The sequence below is a fragment of the Phaethon aethereus genome (genome assembly GCF_964289735.1).
Source record: "Phaethon aethereus genome assembly, chromosome: 2".
NCBI classification, from domain to species: Eukaryota; Metazoa; Chordata; class Aves; order Phaethontiformes; family Phaethontidae; genus Phaethon; species Phaethon aethereus.
Window position 1 is genome coordinate 120651945 of NC_138582.1, and position 13193 is coordinate 120665137.

At 39.4% G+C, this 13193-nt stretch overlaps 1 protein-coding gene across 12 annotated transcripts in view; it reads left to right on the forward strand.

Annotated features, from left to right (window-relative positions):
* CLASP2 (cytoplasmic linker associated protein 2) overlaps positions 1–13193 on the forward strand; it is a gene marked incomplete at its 5' end in the record, with an annotated part of 149484 nt that overhangs the window by 20995 nt on the left and 115296 nt on the right. For all 12 annotated transcript variants that reach the window (XM_082015479.1, XM_082015489.1, XM_082015492.1 and 9 more), the window contains 4 exons: positions 4743–4846; positions 8332–8423; positions 8741–8816; positions 10324–10421. In XM_082015479.1, coding sequence (XP_081871605.1) covers positions 4743–4846; positions 8332–8423; positions 8741–8816; positions 10324–10421 — 370 coding nt within the window. The remainder of the gene's footprint in view (positions 1–4742; positions 4847–8331; positions 8424–8740; positions 8817–10323; positions 10422–13193) is intronic.

A 13193-nucleotide genomic window follows, 5' to 3' on the forward strand; every position in this document is an offset into this window, starting at 1 on the left:
ATGATACAAACTGAAAAGCTCCATACTTGAGTCGTAATAAGAAGGAACTCTTGTTAAAGTTTAACAGAAAGAAATTGTTTGTGCTACTTACGGCATTCTTTGCTGCAGGGGGTCATACAGTTAAGCTGCTCAGGATTTTTAAAAATACATTGGGTGCCATTCTAGGCACTTACTTCTGTGACTGACTTGTTTATCCTCTTCAGTCCTGGTAGAAGAAATAAATATTTAATCTCTCAAGGCTGTACTCTGACTCTCCAGGCTGGTTTTGGTGTTAACTCTTGCATCTACTGTCCAACAAGTGGTGATAAAAGCATTATGTATAAATGAAAATTTGTTTAGGTTTACTGAGCCAAGAGAAGGAAGACAAACAATGGAAAAAAAACCGATGGGATAAGCAGCTCTGTAATGGATATAACAAAAGGTAACTAGAGAGGAAGGGAAGTTAGAAAGGGAAAAGGCATAAATAGCAGCTCAGAAACAAATAACAGGTCAGTTTGAGGTAGTTTAATGGTAGGATTAATGTGTGCTACAGAATATTTTTACTACCACTTTTAAGTTCAGTAATCAAAACCGGTAAAATCGTGCTATAACAATGTAGAAATCTTAAGAGGAAAAACTCAGGAGTGGCTGGTAGTAATAGGAGACTTTTGACAATATGCTAAAATGTGGTGAAAAGGCAAATTGAACGGGATACAGTGCTGCTTGGCTCTGCAACAAATAACCAGCAACTGCAAAGGGAATCGATGTCTGCTACACTTAGTGTAATGTTTCTCTGCAGATCAACAGAAATATAGGAGGAAGAAAGTTGTCATATGTTGTTAGGTTTTCCAAAATCCCTTTGAAATAATTAAAGAAACCAGGCAACAGAAAAAGAAAGATGGATAAGGTTAATATAAAACAGTAGGAGTCCATGAATGGATATTGAATGTAACAAATTACATACTTGGTAACTTGTTAGGAGACTACCACTTTGAATACTGCCTTCATGCATGGTCCTGCTTCTCCTTCCTTACCTTTCTTGAAACTCCAGCACCTATTTGAGATTGTTTACTTTGCAGACTGATGCCAGAAGCAACCAAATGCATGTAATTTGCACTGCAGCCTAAAGAAGGATGCTAATTTGATAATGCTGATGAGTAAAGCCTATAAAACTTAAAGGAAAAGTACAGCTCAAATGATTGTTCAGCTGCATTTGGAATGACGTTGGCAGCGGGGGGAAGCATTGTTCTTAGTGACATATTTTCTGGTCATCCATTCTTTGGGGTGTAGTAGTGCTCTAATCTTAAGCAGAGACTTGATTTTTGGTAAAGGGTGCCCTTGTGTTGCCAGTCTGACTTCAGCTGTTCCTGGTAGGGATAGAAACCTCCCTAAAGCTGAGCAAGGTGAACATGAGTGTACAAACACCCAGCAGATATTCCGTAAAGAGCCAAAATGTCCGCAGGTTGTTCTGTTGGCTCAGTTCCAACATACCTCTTAGCTTTTGATTGACATGTGTATCATCTTGAATGTCTGACTATGTCCTCAGTTCACCTTGTAAACAGAGAGATACTGGTACAAGGGGTGGCATGGGCTATGAGGGGGAAACAATGGTTGGGGTAGTGAGTAGGCAAAGCTGCTGCTTTCTTGTGACAGCTCTGGCTTATCCTGACGTAGAGCAAAAGCCTGTGTTGTGCTGTCATCCCTGATGCTCAGCTGTAATTGCTGTTTTGGGCTTAAGTGAGGTTTCTTATGAGGTCTTTAAAGTTTCTTGTGCTCTGTGATTTTTGTCTGGGCAGGACTAGAATGGAGCAAGGAGAGGCCAGGAGATGTGGAGTAGGGAAAAGAGAAGGGTGATCAGCAAAAACAGGATGCCGGGATGGACCTGAGTGTCTCAAATGTTTTTAGAATTTTTAGGTAGGGAGATGTGTTTCCCACTCATTCATAGAAAGGGCAGCTGACACTATTCAGCTATTTGCACGACAGCTCTCTCTAGACGTGTCTGGTATTTGGAGAAAGAGTGGTGAAGGCATTAGGAATTCAAACTGTGGAGATCCCCTTCTGGTTGGGCGTTCTGAAACTTCCATCAAGAGGCAACCAACTTCACATGATTTCCTACTGGAGCTTATTCTGACAGAAGATATCAACTACCAAACTGAAAACCAGCTGGTGGTTGCGAGCATTCAACAGCCTAATTTCATTTGTCTCATGCAAACAGAACACATCAATGCCTTACATGGGGTCTTACAGAAACTTGAGATTTAGGGGAAAAAGCCAAGCCTGCAGACATTTGGGCCCTTTAACAGCTCCCACAGCAGGCTGCCCTTCTGTCAGAGCTCCGCCAGCGACAAAGGCTGGCACGGTCAGTAGCTGTACGCGCACAGAAATCTGCCGGCTGTGTCATAGTTTCACTCGATGACCTCACTTCTGTCCTTGCCTTGGTGATCTGAGCGGGGCCCTGGTATCTGCAGCTCCGTCAACTGACCGGCCGTGCTAATTGCTCACAAAGGCGCCGTGTTCCCGCCGGACGGGCGCTCGCTGCCTTTCCCTCGGCTGGTGCAGCTTCTCAGTGGCTGTGTTTCGTTTCCCTCTCTGTAAAGCAAGGGTTGCCTTCAGCTGCCCACCTCAGGTTAATGCAGCAGACCTCACCAGTAACATGTAGTAAAGGTAAAAGGACAGTTTAGAAGTGCTGGAAATAGTAATGAAAAATACCGCTGGGAAGAAAAATGTCATCAGTAAGTATACAAGTGATTGGAAATTTGGGGGAGAGGTTGGCTGTGTACTCCCAAAATTCACTTCTCGAGTTCTGTATGTTTCTTCTGTGATCACAAAATGAAGAAAAAAAAAAAAAACAAACAAAAAACACCACAACAAAAAAAACACCAAAGGAACAAAACCCAACCCAAAAGAAAATACCCTCCCCCCTCCTCACCAACAAAACAATGAAAAACCCAAACCAAAACCCCTGAAACCCTTATCTTCAAAATGTAAAATGAAGGTAGTTGTAATTTACTCAAAGGAGAAAGGGAAGAGAAGATAAATGAAAAAAATGCAAAATCTTGATAACACAGAAGATGTTGGTGGAATATCCAGAGCCAGTAGAGTTAAATACCCAGATAAGGACAATTTGAAAATGTTCAGATACGCTGAAGTTTGAATTTCCCCTCCCGCTGTAGTTGTCCAGTAATGATCATGGTAGGACTGCTGTTTTTAATGTAGGAACAGAGGACTGAGATCTCCTGGGTTACTGATTCTGTTCCCTTTCTTTCGCTGGCAACGCTATTGTTTAGTTTTTACTATAAAATCATTAAGTATTGTTAAAATTCTTTCAGAGCTTCCTTTCAAAAAATAGGGAGATACAGTTACTAATTCTGTCAGTAGAACAGGAAAATTAATTTTATAGCAGTGAGAAGCTGAGAGAGATCAGGTAGCGAGTGTAAAATACTCTCAGGTGTCCAGAGATTTAACACCAAATGCAGCAAAAGGTGATTTTAGCTGTTACTTTTTTTTTTTTTTTTAATATGAGCAAGTCTCCAAAAGACTCAGGGTAAACATTATGCTGGTTTTAGAAGTTTGGTATAAATGGCAGGGTAATGGCAAACTTAGCCCCAGCTTAACTGGAGTGCAGGAGCAGAAGGATGGGCTGGGTGGGTCTTGTGGTCTGTGTTGGGTAAGTTCCACCTAGATTACGTGACGGATACTTGCAGCTCTTAGAAAACAGTGGATCAGCTCAGAAACAAAAAGCTAATGCGGAAGGTTGAGCTGTTGGCAGGTAAATGTTATTGTTAGCGTGCAACACCGCTTTTTCCAGGTGGTGTTTTGCACACTTATACTAACTTCAAAAGCACCGTCCTGTGGGAGATGGCATCTCCGCTGGTTCCGCGTCAGCTGTACTTCCCAAGGGAAGGCGGCGCGCTCGGTGTCACTACCCTTCGTTTTGAAGAACTGGTACCGAAAGCACTGGGGAGGGGGAGGAATCTTACAAAGGGTGTGTGTAGGCACCAGATAGAGGGCTGAGAATCAGTATAGCAGGATGTCTTGCACAATGCTGATCCAAGTGTTCAGTCAGATGAACTTTCCTAAATATTGTAATGTTAATTTGTTTATCAGATGTAACCAGAAACTTCCCTCTGGATAAGCAAATTAAAAGAGCTGGTTAGTCCTTTCATTTTGAGTGAGTTCTTATTTTTAGGATGTGGAATCATCAGCCATCATGAAATTTTAAATATTATTTGAGGAAAAAAAAATTAAAATAGTAACTTCTATTGATACTTTTACCGAAGTAAGGCCTAGTTTCCAGGAGACACGCTGTGTGAATAAGAGGATTTAAAACTTTTAACTTTTTTGTAATTAAACAGGAAAATCCCACTGATTCGAAAGTAGTCCTTTTTCTTATCCCAATTCTTTCTCATGTCCGAAGTCTTAGCATTGTTTTTCAGAAAAGCCCCGCATTCAGAAGCTACTGGCATACTTCTTGCAGATTAAATTGAAGTCATTCATACAGTTTTTAAGACGGGAAGCTTTCTTTTTAGCCTGTTGGAAGATGCTGTTTTCTTCAATTTCAGTCCAGTGTGTGTGTTGTTAGCCTTGTGACATACTCAGAAATACATTTGAGACTTTAAAATATTTTGATCAACTTAAAATCAGATCTTATTTTTGAATGACATGTATCTTAAATCTGTTTCAGGAAACATCCTTAAGTATTAGAAAATCTTCATTGGGTATTTAATCTTTTTTCTTTTTTTTTTCTCCCCCCCCCCCCGTAGTTCTCCTGCCTTTGATAGATCGTATGGGAGATGCCAAAGACCAAGTTCGAGAGCAAGCACAGAATCTTATATTGAAATTGATGGACGAAGCAGTGCCGCCCATGGTATGATTACTTAATGTAGATTCAGATGTAGGCTTCCAGTGAGCTTATGACTTATGCATGAGCTTGACTTTGAATATGTCACAATGTTATGGTGACTGTTAATGGTGTAAATGTTGAAGATATTCTGAATGGATTGACACTGATGCATTGTTCAGCTAAAGATAAAAATCTGGCACAGTGCAATTCTGCAGCTTTTGCATATCACAGTTAAATACAGAGTAGATGTTTTCATGTCGTATGGCAGGACTTTGTTAATTAAAGCATGTTTTAAGCAACCTCCTGGGTTTGCGTTTGCATAATGAGAATAAATACGTTTATTTAGCTCTGAATTTATTTTAAAACTAGCTTTGTAATTGAACACGTAGGAGTAGTCCTGCAGCTGAGATGGTGCATTCTAACTTAGAAAACTGGCTTTCTAGATATATGACAAACATGTTGCGTGAACCTTTGACAAATTGACATGGGGATAAGTTTCTCTCTGTCGTCTTAGGATGAAGTTTGAGTTAAGCAAACCGTTTTACAGTTCTTAGCACTATGTGACTTCTACATGCTAAATCTTCTACTTCTACTGTGTGAGTGTGGAAAATGTGCGATTGTTTAACAGGATTATATTGTTAGAGCAGTGATGTTATTTGGAACTCTGGAGACCCTGGTTGCCAGTAGGAACTACTATTCAAGTTTTTAATTTCTGTAGAAAAATCTGTTTCTGAGTTTTAGGTGCAGAAGTTAATAGGGAACGTCTTATTTTTTGTGAATGAAAATGAGGTTCTTCCGCGTGTTAATTCCTGGCTTTGTTTATTCATAGATACAGGTTTGAATGTTTGTGTGCAGGGAATATTTTGCAGACTGCATCTGCAGTGAGAAAGTTGTTCTTGATTGCTTCATTTGCCTGGTAGGAAAAACAGGTAGCATGTTAGGCAACTGTAGAAACACTTATCTCCCTTCAAGCAGGAGGTATTTTCTCACATGACTTGGTCACAGATCTGAGCAGGATTTAGGCATCAAATTCTAGTAGTGTCATCCACAAGGGCATGCCTTTACCTTTTCACGAGATCTAGTTTTGATCGTATTCATTGACAAGAGACATTGCAGTATTTTTTCATGCCTAAGTGCAAGTAGTTCATGAGTGCCATGTTCCTGTGCCCAAAACGCTCTGAAGCACCTGGCCTGCAGACCTGAAGTACACCTACTTCTACAGTAATGACATTTGGATAAATGCACAGCAGAGCATCTTGGCGACACATTTATTTGAACAATTGCTGATAAAGAATGTGGTGATAGCTGCTTCATGCTAGGCCCTCATCATGACAGAGTTTCAAATTACAGGTCCACTTCCATCTGAAGTTTTGTTAGGTTGTACGCTGAGGTGATGGAAGGAAGCTTCCATACCTTTTGGAAGTTACCGACAGCGTAGGGAAGAATACAGTGTTCATGAGGTCTAAGGAGCAGCCTGTGTAAATAAGAGAAGGAATGGCTCTTCTGGTAGCCCCCCTAGGGTGGGAGAAACATGGATTCAGGTATCTGCTCCCAGGACAGCTTATGTATCATTACAAATGTTTATGAAAAGCATCAATCATCCTCGCAGCAGGCACCAGAACAGAGAAGTCTTTCCTGTGCTGCCAACGCTGAGGTACAGACTTTTAGGCTCCCTTTGTTGCAGAGAAACATCCGATTGGAAGAGCTGGGTGAAATCCTTTTTTAGGGATAAGACCTGTAAGTTTCTTCCTGATGAACTTATCTGTCTATTCTAGTGTGGTATGGAATAATATTTAATTAGTCCTGGTCAATTCCCTTTTCTTGTTTTAAATGTGTTTGGATTTTTGGAGGGTTTTTTGCTTTGTTTTATATGAAAGAGAACTAGATGTAGCTGGTTATGGGCAGGAAAGCATAAAAATAAGAATGTAGGTGGTATAAATGCATGAATGGGACAAAGGAAGGTTGACACCAGCTGTTGCTGGCAGGTTGTATGAGCTGAAATTTCTAGGCAGCCATTTGAATTTCTCTGTTTAGAAGAATTCAGCTCTTAAAGTAGGGTTAATTTAGGGAAAGACTACATTTCTCTTCAGTCTGCTTTGTTTGTTTCCATATTCTACAGTTACCTTTCTACCTGTATTTCCGTACATCTAGTAAGGAAATTTCCTTTTTTTTGTGTTTGTCCAGGACAGTGGGTTAATTAATTGGAAGGATGTTTTCTTCCGTAAAATCCTGTTCTTTGTTGTTAAGCTGTGCAGTTTTGGCAAGCCATGTCCTGCTTGTCTAAGTTTGTTTTCTCTAAATGCAATGAAGTATAAAACAAACAAGAAACCACAGATGGGACAAAATGATCAAGCAAGGCTCTAATTGGAAAATTTTACGACTGCTATGAAGTGTGCTGCGTCATTAATAGAAAGGATGCAGCATTCCCGGCTCTGAGGCTGTCTGTTTTTGTTGATCAATAGCCATCTGTGAGGTGTGTGGGTTGCTTTTTTTTTTCTCCCCTCCCTGAAAGGACGACTGCAATAATTTGGATCTAATACGTTTTAGCAGATTTGCGTGGAATCGCTACGCGTTGCGATTGCAGCACTCGAGGGGCAGGAGCGAGGGTGGTGCCCAGGCTGCAAAATGTGCTGTTGCCAGTGTGCAGCCATCACTAGGCAACGCTCCCCGCGGATGCGGATGCTCGCCGGCTGGCGGAGGCTGTAATGGCAGCGCTGCAGCTGGGGGAGCTCCACTTCGGGTCCGTGCATCTGCTCCGAAATACCGCTGAGAATCCCAAGTCTCGTAAGCTTCGCGTTTACACTTCTTACATCGTAACGCACAGCTAGGGAACGACAAGGCGGTGGAAAGGTAGAAAGATAACCCGAGGAGGGGAAAGACTGAAGGCAGGCAATGAAAAACGAGTGCGCAAGAAGGTAAGTGGGGGTTTAGTGAGCCAGAGAATCGTAGTACGGGAAGTGGCACCAGCACAAAAGGAGAAGCGAAAGCAAGCAAAAATGGAAGCAAAGGAATTATAATGAATGGGCAAGAAATAATTGAAAAATGAAGAAAAAAATTTCAAGCAGAAGTAGGAGAGAAGTGGACAGCTGGGGTTTGGGTAAGGATGAGCTAAAATGGATGAGAGGAAATTTTGGCAGGGAAACAGAATATGAAGCAAAAAGAATATAGCAACTTCTGCTTGAGTCAGTAGTTTGTACGTTAATATTTGTTTTGTGCATCTTAACTGTAACAATTCTGCATGTCTTTAAGAGCTCTTTCTCAATAAAAATACTTAGCTAGACTTCTGAAGGATGTTTTTTAGAAATTGTTTTGGCATAGGTATAATCTGTGTTGTATTCCATACTGTGCAATTCATAACTTAATTTTAACTGAAAAGGGCCTTTACTTTTCCAGTAGACCTGTCTGCTGTTATTTTTTTGCAACTGTTATGAATGTAATTATAAAATAAGGATAGAATTACACTGTATTGTGCTCCTGGTAACCAAAGGCAATTACTTCTGTTTTTATAGTACATTTGGGAACGCCTTGCTGCTGGTTTTAAACACAAGAATTACCGATCCCGAGAAGGAGTCTGTTTGTGTCTTATTGCTACCTTAAACATGTAAGCTTTTTGTTTCTATGGAGACGTAAGGGTTCTATCCTTCTGAATGTCATTTTCCTCTGAAACTAATACTTTAGGAAGTCTGATTCAATTAATAAATGGGAAAAATCAAACAACTTGTGAGCTTGCTGAAAGAAAGACTAAAAATATAGTATTTTTGTCTTATTTAAAAGTAGACAAAGGACTAGTAAGACACAGACGGAGCTTGATTGATGTAAGTTTGTATTTTAGCAATGCTAAGCTAAGTTCACTTGTGCATAAAGTATTTTCTGGTTTTCTGTAAAAAAAATACATGTAACTTTTTTTTTTGTTGTTAGTTATGGTGCACAACCATTAGTCCTCAGCAAGTTGGTACCACATCTGTGTACAGCGTTTGGTGACTCAAATAGTCAGGTAAGGATTTCATAGCTTACTGGTGCTTCAATGACTATACTTTGACAGAGGAATGAAAGCAAAATAAATGTAGGCGTTTAAGAAAAGCCAATAGGTTTGCTTGTATACAACAGATCATTATTTTCTACCATGAGGAACAATAAACCCATTTTCTTCTGAATCACTGTCCATTGGAAGATAAAAGTAGAATTGCAAAGGCAGCAGTGTTGCGATGTACTGGCTTCTTTAGTTTTGTCTTCAGACGTTGAAACTAGTCATTACTGAATATAGTTGTTTCTTTTAGAACATGTTGGGGAAAAAAAAAGGAAAAAAAAATTTTGACGTGAGACCTGTAATAGTCTGCCAAATTTGCTAAAGATGACTTCATCATGTGCAGGACAGGTATTAATTTCCTAAATGGAGCCCAAATGGCGTTTGAGCACATGCAAGGACTGTAGTTAAAATCAGTTAATTAAGCAAAAACATCTGCAGTGAAAATCAAGATGTAGTTCATAATGGTGACATCTGAAATTCAGAAAACCTTCAAATGGAAATGGATAAGATCTCTCTTGACTTATCTGAAGTTATGTTTGAGAGAAAAGATGAATAATACAGTAAGGAAGGTAGCATTGGTATCTACAAGGTACCTACAGCATTGGTAGGAGATAAGCAAATAAACAGGATGGGTCTTTATCCTTATTTTCTGGGTGCAGTAAAGTCCTTGTCTCTTCTGTATAGCATAGCATTGTTCTATTCTAGAGAAAATCTGGTAAAAATTTGTGGACTTTGTTGATCATTAGTAAAGATGTAGTTAATTTCTTGATAGAGCAATTGTGGGCTTAGTTGAAACTATTACAAAGAATACTAAAGTAATTCCAGTAATTCTTTATAGAGAATAATGGCATTTACTAACATGCATTTTTGGCAGTTTTAATTGTGACGACTATGGTTTAAATTTTTTAAAGAGGCATTCCATCTCTTTGCTTGAACTGTTCTTTCCCCTTCCCCTGTCTTGTCTTACTCTCTTTCTTGTGCTTATGTGATGCCACGTAATTCCTGTTGAAAGAATTAAAGAAAACGCTGATGGCTTTGGCCCACTCTTGTGGGAAGCCAGGTCCTTAGTTTTCCAGAAGGGCCTCACTGCATGTAGAAACAGTTGAAAGCAAGATGAAATGTCAAGACTGAGTGCAGGGACTAACTTTTGGAGATATTGCCTACTGTGATAGAGTCCTAAATAAAGCGCATTTTTTTCCACAAATATTATTCTCATGTCAATCCCAGAAATTCCCTCTAGAGCTGTTGTTTCTAGGGTTTTTCATTTACCATCTGGAGATGCTCTAACGTGGAACAAATACGACTGTTATTTCAAGATGGTATTTCCTTTCCCTTTTATCCTCACTGTTTCAACTGTTTTGTGAAATGTGTTGGCATGCAGGTCGGTAGAAACTGGAAGATCAGTGGATTGTCAGCAATTGCTGTTTTGGTTTCTGTAACCCTGAAATTAACAATTTAAACTCTGTATTCACAGGTGAGAGATGCTGCCATACTAGCCATTGTAGAGGTTTATAGACATGTGGGAGAGAAAGTACGAATAGATCTTACAAAGAGAGGAATTCCTCCTGGAAGGTGAGTTAGCTGTTTTGATTTGGTTACTCTGAGCCATTCTGTGTTACTGTTCCTTATCAGAACTTTAAAGTCACAAAAAACTTTGTTTTAAAATTATTACAGTTTTTATCTTCTAATTAGTTTTGCTTCCATCGTGATGTTACTAGTGTCCTGCCTTCCTTTTGCTGCTGTCTTTTATGCTTAGAAGAGGCACGCTGGTGTATGATGAAAAGCAGCGTTACATTCACCAGTTAAAACCTCCTGACTTTAAGAGAAGCTGGGAGCTGGACAGTAGTAGAAAAATGTTTTAAAATTAAGCAAATATATACTGAGTGCAGCTGGGAAATAATTAGAAAATACTTGAATATATAATTCTTATTCCTTATTCTGGAGTTGCTTTTTAGCCTCAGTGTAGAATAGTCTCAACTGAAGCACTTAAATCAATACTTTTCATGTATTGTGCATGTGTGAGGGCGCACAAGTGTGAGCGTGCAATGAAAGCACAGCAAATCAACAAGCAACTACTTTCTTGAAGATAGTTATAATGAAAAAGTTGTCCTCCCTTCCTTCTTGCTAATTACATCAGACCAATCCTTTCCACCCTAGATGTTTGCTTATGGGCTACAGTTAGATGAGGGAGAGGTGCTTTTCAAAATAACTACCTCCCAATTCTGAAGTTGCAATTCTGGGCTTCAGTGACAAAGGAGTATTCAAAAGGAGTGTTCGTTGGTCTAACTGTTACACATGCCATCACAGGACACCGGATGTTTCTTTCAAAAGGTGCAAGGAAGTTTTGAAAACGCATACTTCATTGGTCCTTTCTCTTTCTGAAAAGCAATTCTGATCTTTAAAGGCTGTCTGTGTTGTGTGTAGTTTAGTTTATATGAGATAAAAGTAGCCATTGCTTTGCTGCTGCCTTGGTAAGGATTTTTTTAATGAAGAAAGCAGGACAGAGCTTGAAATTGTACTTAGTGTGAAACACTGTTTGTACAAGAAAATCTTTAAAATTCCTTACTAAAACAATTTACACTTTTTAAAATGTGTTAGCCCCTTAGCAATTAACATACCACTTTATTTTGAGTCTTCGTCTCACTTGTGGTTTTGATAAAGCCGAACACTTTTACTACATGGGTGTCAGAGAGAGTATCAGGATGGATACTGTGCCTCATCAGACCCTTCTAAAAAACTTTTGTTTTTAATGATGATTGCTAGGGTATCAAAATATCAGGAGAATGGTATTGAATTTATTGTTTCACATTCCAGGCAGAGTTCAGCCTTTCTGGACAAAAGGTTGCCCTGCCTATGGGAATGGGAAGTTGTGCACATTCTCTTCTATTTAATGGCTGTCACAATTTTAGACTATGAAGAGATTGTATGGTTACCACAGACATTTAAGCAGTATTATTACTACAATTCCAAAAATTGAGTTTCATAGCAGATAACTGGACCATACCAGAGGAGATCCTTCTTGCATTAAGGTAGGGTCTTGGACATCTTTTGGAACAGAGAAGAGTAAGAGCAAGAGTGCAGTTAACAGCAGCCTTTGTTTATACTATGAACGTTTGGTGTGGCCATAAATTTAAGTTCAGCACTCATCCTGATCACATTTCCATGTCATGCAAACTGGGTAAATCTTGGGATCCAAATAGGATTAAACACCACAGGAGCTTTGTGTCCTCAGGACAATCAACAGCTTCTAATTTAGTTGCTGTAGGTGCCAAATTGTTATTTCTACTGTCTGAATCAGTTGAATACAAAATTACCTCTGATTTGAAAGCATTCGTAGTTGTACCATTCGTATTTTCATAAAGAAGCAAGGCTGTATGTGGTGCATGTTAAATGGCTTGTTGCCAGTGAATCTGGCAGTTTTGCACCTGACAGTCAAAGCTAGTGTGAAATAATACATGAGCTGAGTCTCAGTGCCGTGTCCTCTGCAGTAGTTTTCAGGTTGGGATGAAGGGGGGAGTTATGATTTCCTTGAGTTGAGCATGAGGCTACTAGTCTCTGTCTCATCCATTGCTGACAGAAAGATGAGTTCCTGTAGTCTCTTCTTACTCTTTCACACAAGTAACAAGGCGGTAGACAAAGCTCAGGAAAGACAGATTAGCTCTATGGTAGCTCAGACTGTTGTTCCTTCAAAGGCAGACCTAACTTAAGACATTTCTTCCCCAGTGCCTGTCAGAAGTTTTCCCTTCACTTATATGCATTAAAATTTTCATGTGGTTATGCAAGAGTTACGATCTGCAGGGAAAAAAACCAACCCTTCATGTAGTGTATCATCATTGTTTTGAGGGGAATCTGTGTTCATATTTGTGTGTCTGGGTAGGTTTTAAGGGGTTTAAGTATTACAGATAATCTGTAGTTCAGACACAGCTACTTTCAGTTGTTGAGTTCAGCGTTAAAGAACTGCACTGCAGCTCCTTCACCATATGACAGTGCATTAAAAATTGTGTGTAAACATAAATATTATCAGAAAACCCCATTACTTCAGTATTTGGTGCACTCATGATTTAATAGAATGTAGGCTTGTTTAGTTTACATAATAAATTACACAGTAGAGATCTGTGTGGTGCTGCTTGAATGCACTCTGCCCTAAAGCAGTGAAAATAAGAGCTCACATCTGCTGAAAGGAAGGCAGCAAAGTTAATCAAGCATTGTTTTGATAAATTGTTCAACTTCCTTAAGTATGCAAATGGTATATATGTGTTGTGTCTATATAAAGCCAAATGTAGTTAGTAATTTTATAATAGTAGGCTTAAAAGGTTTTGTAATCTGCACCCGGTATGTTTGCCT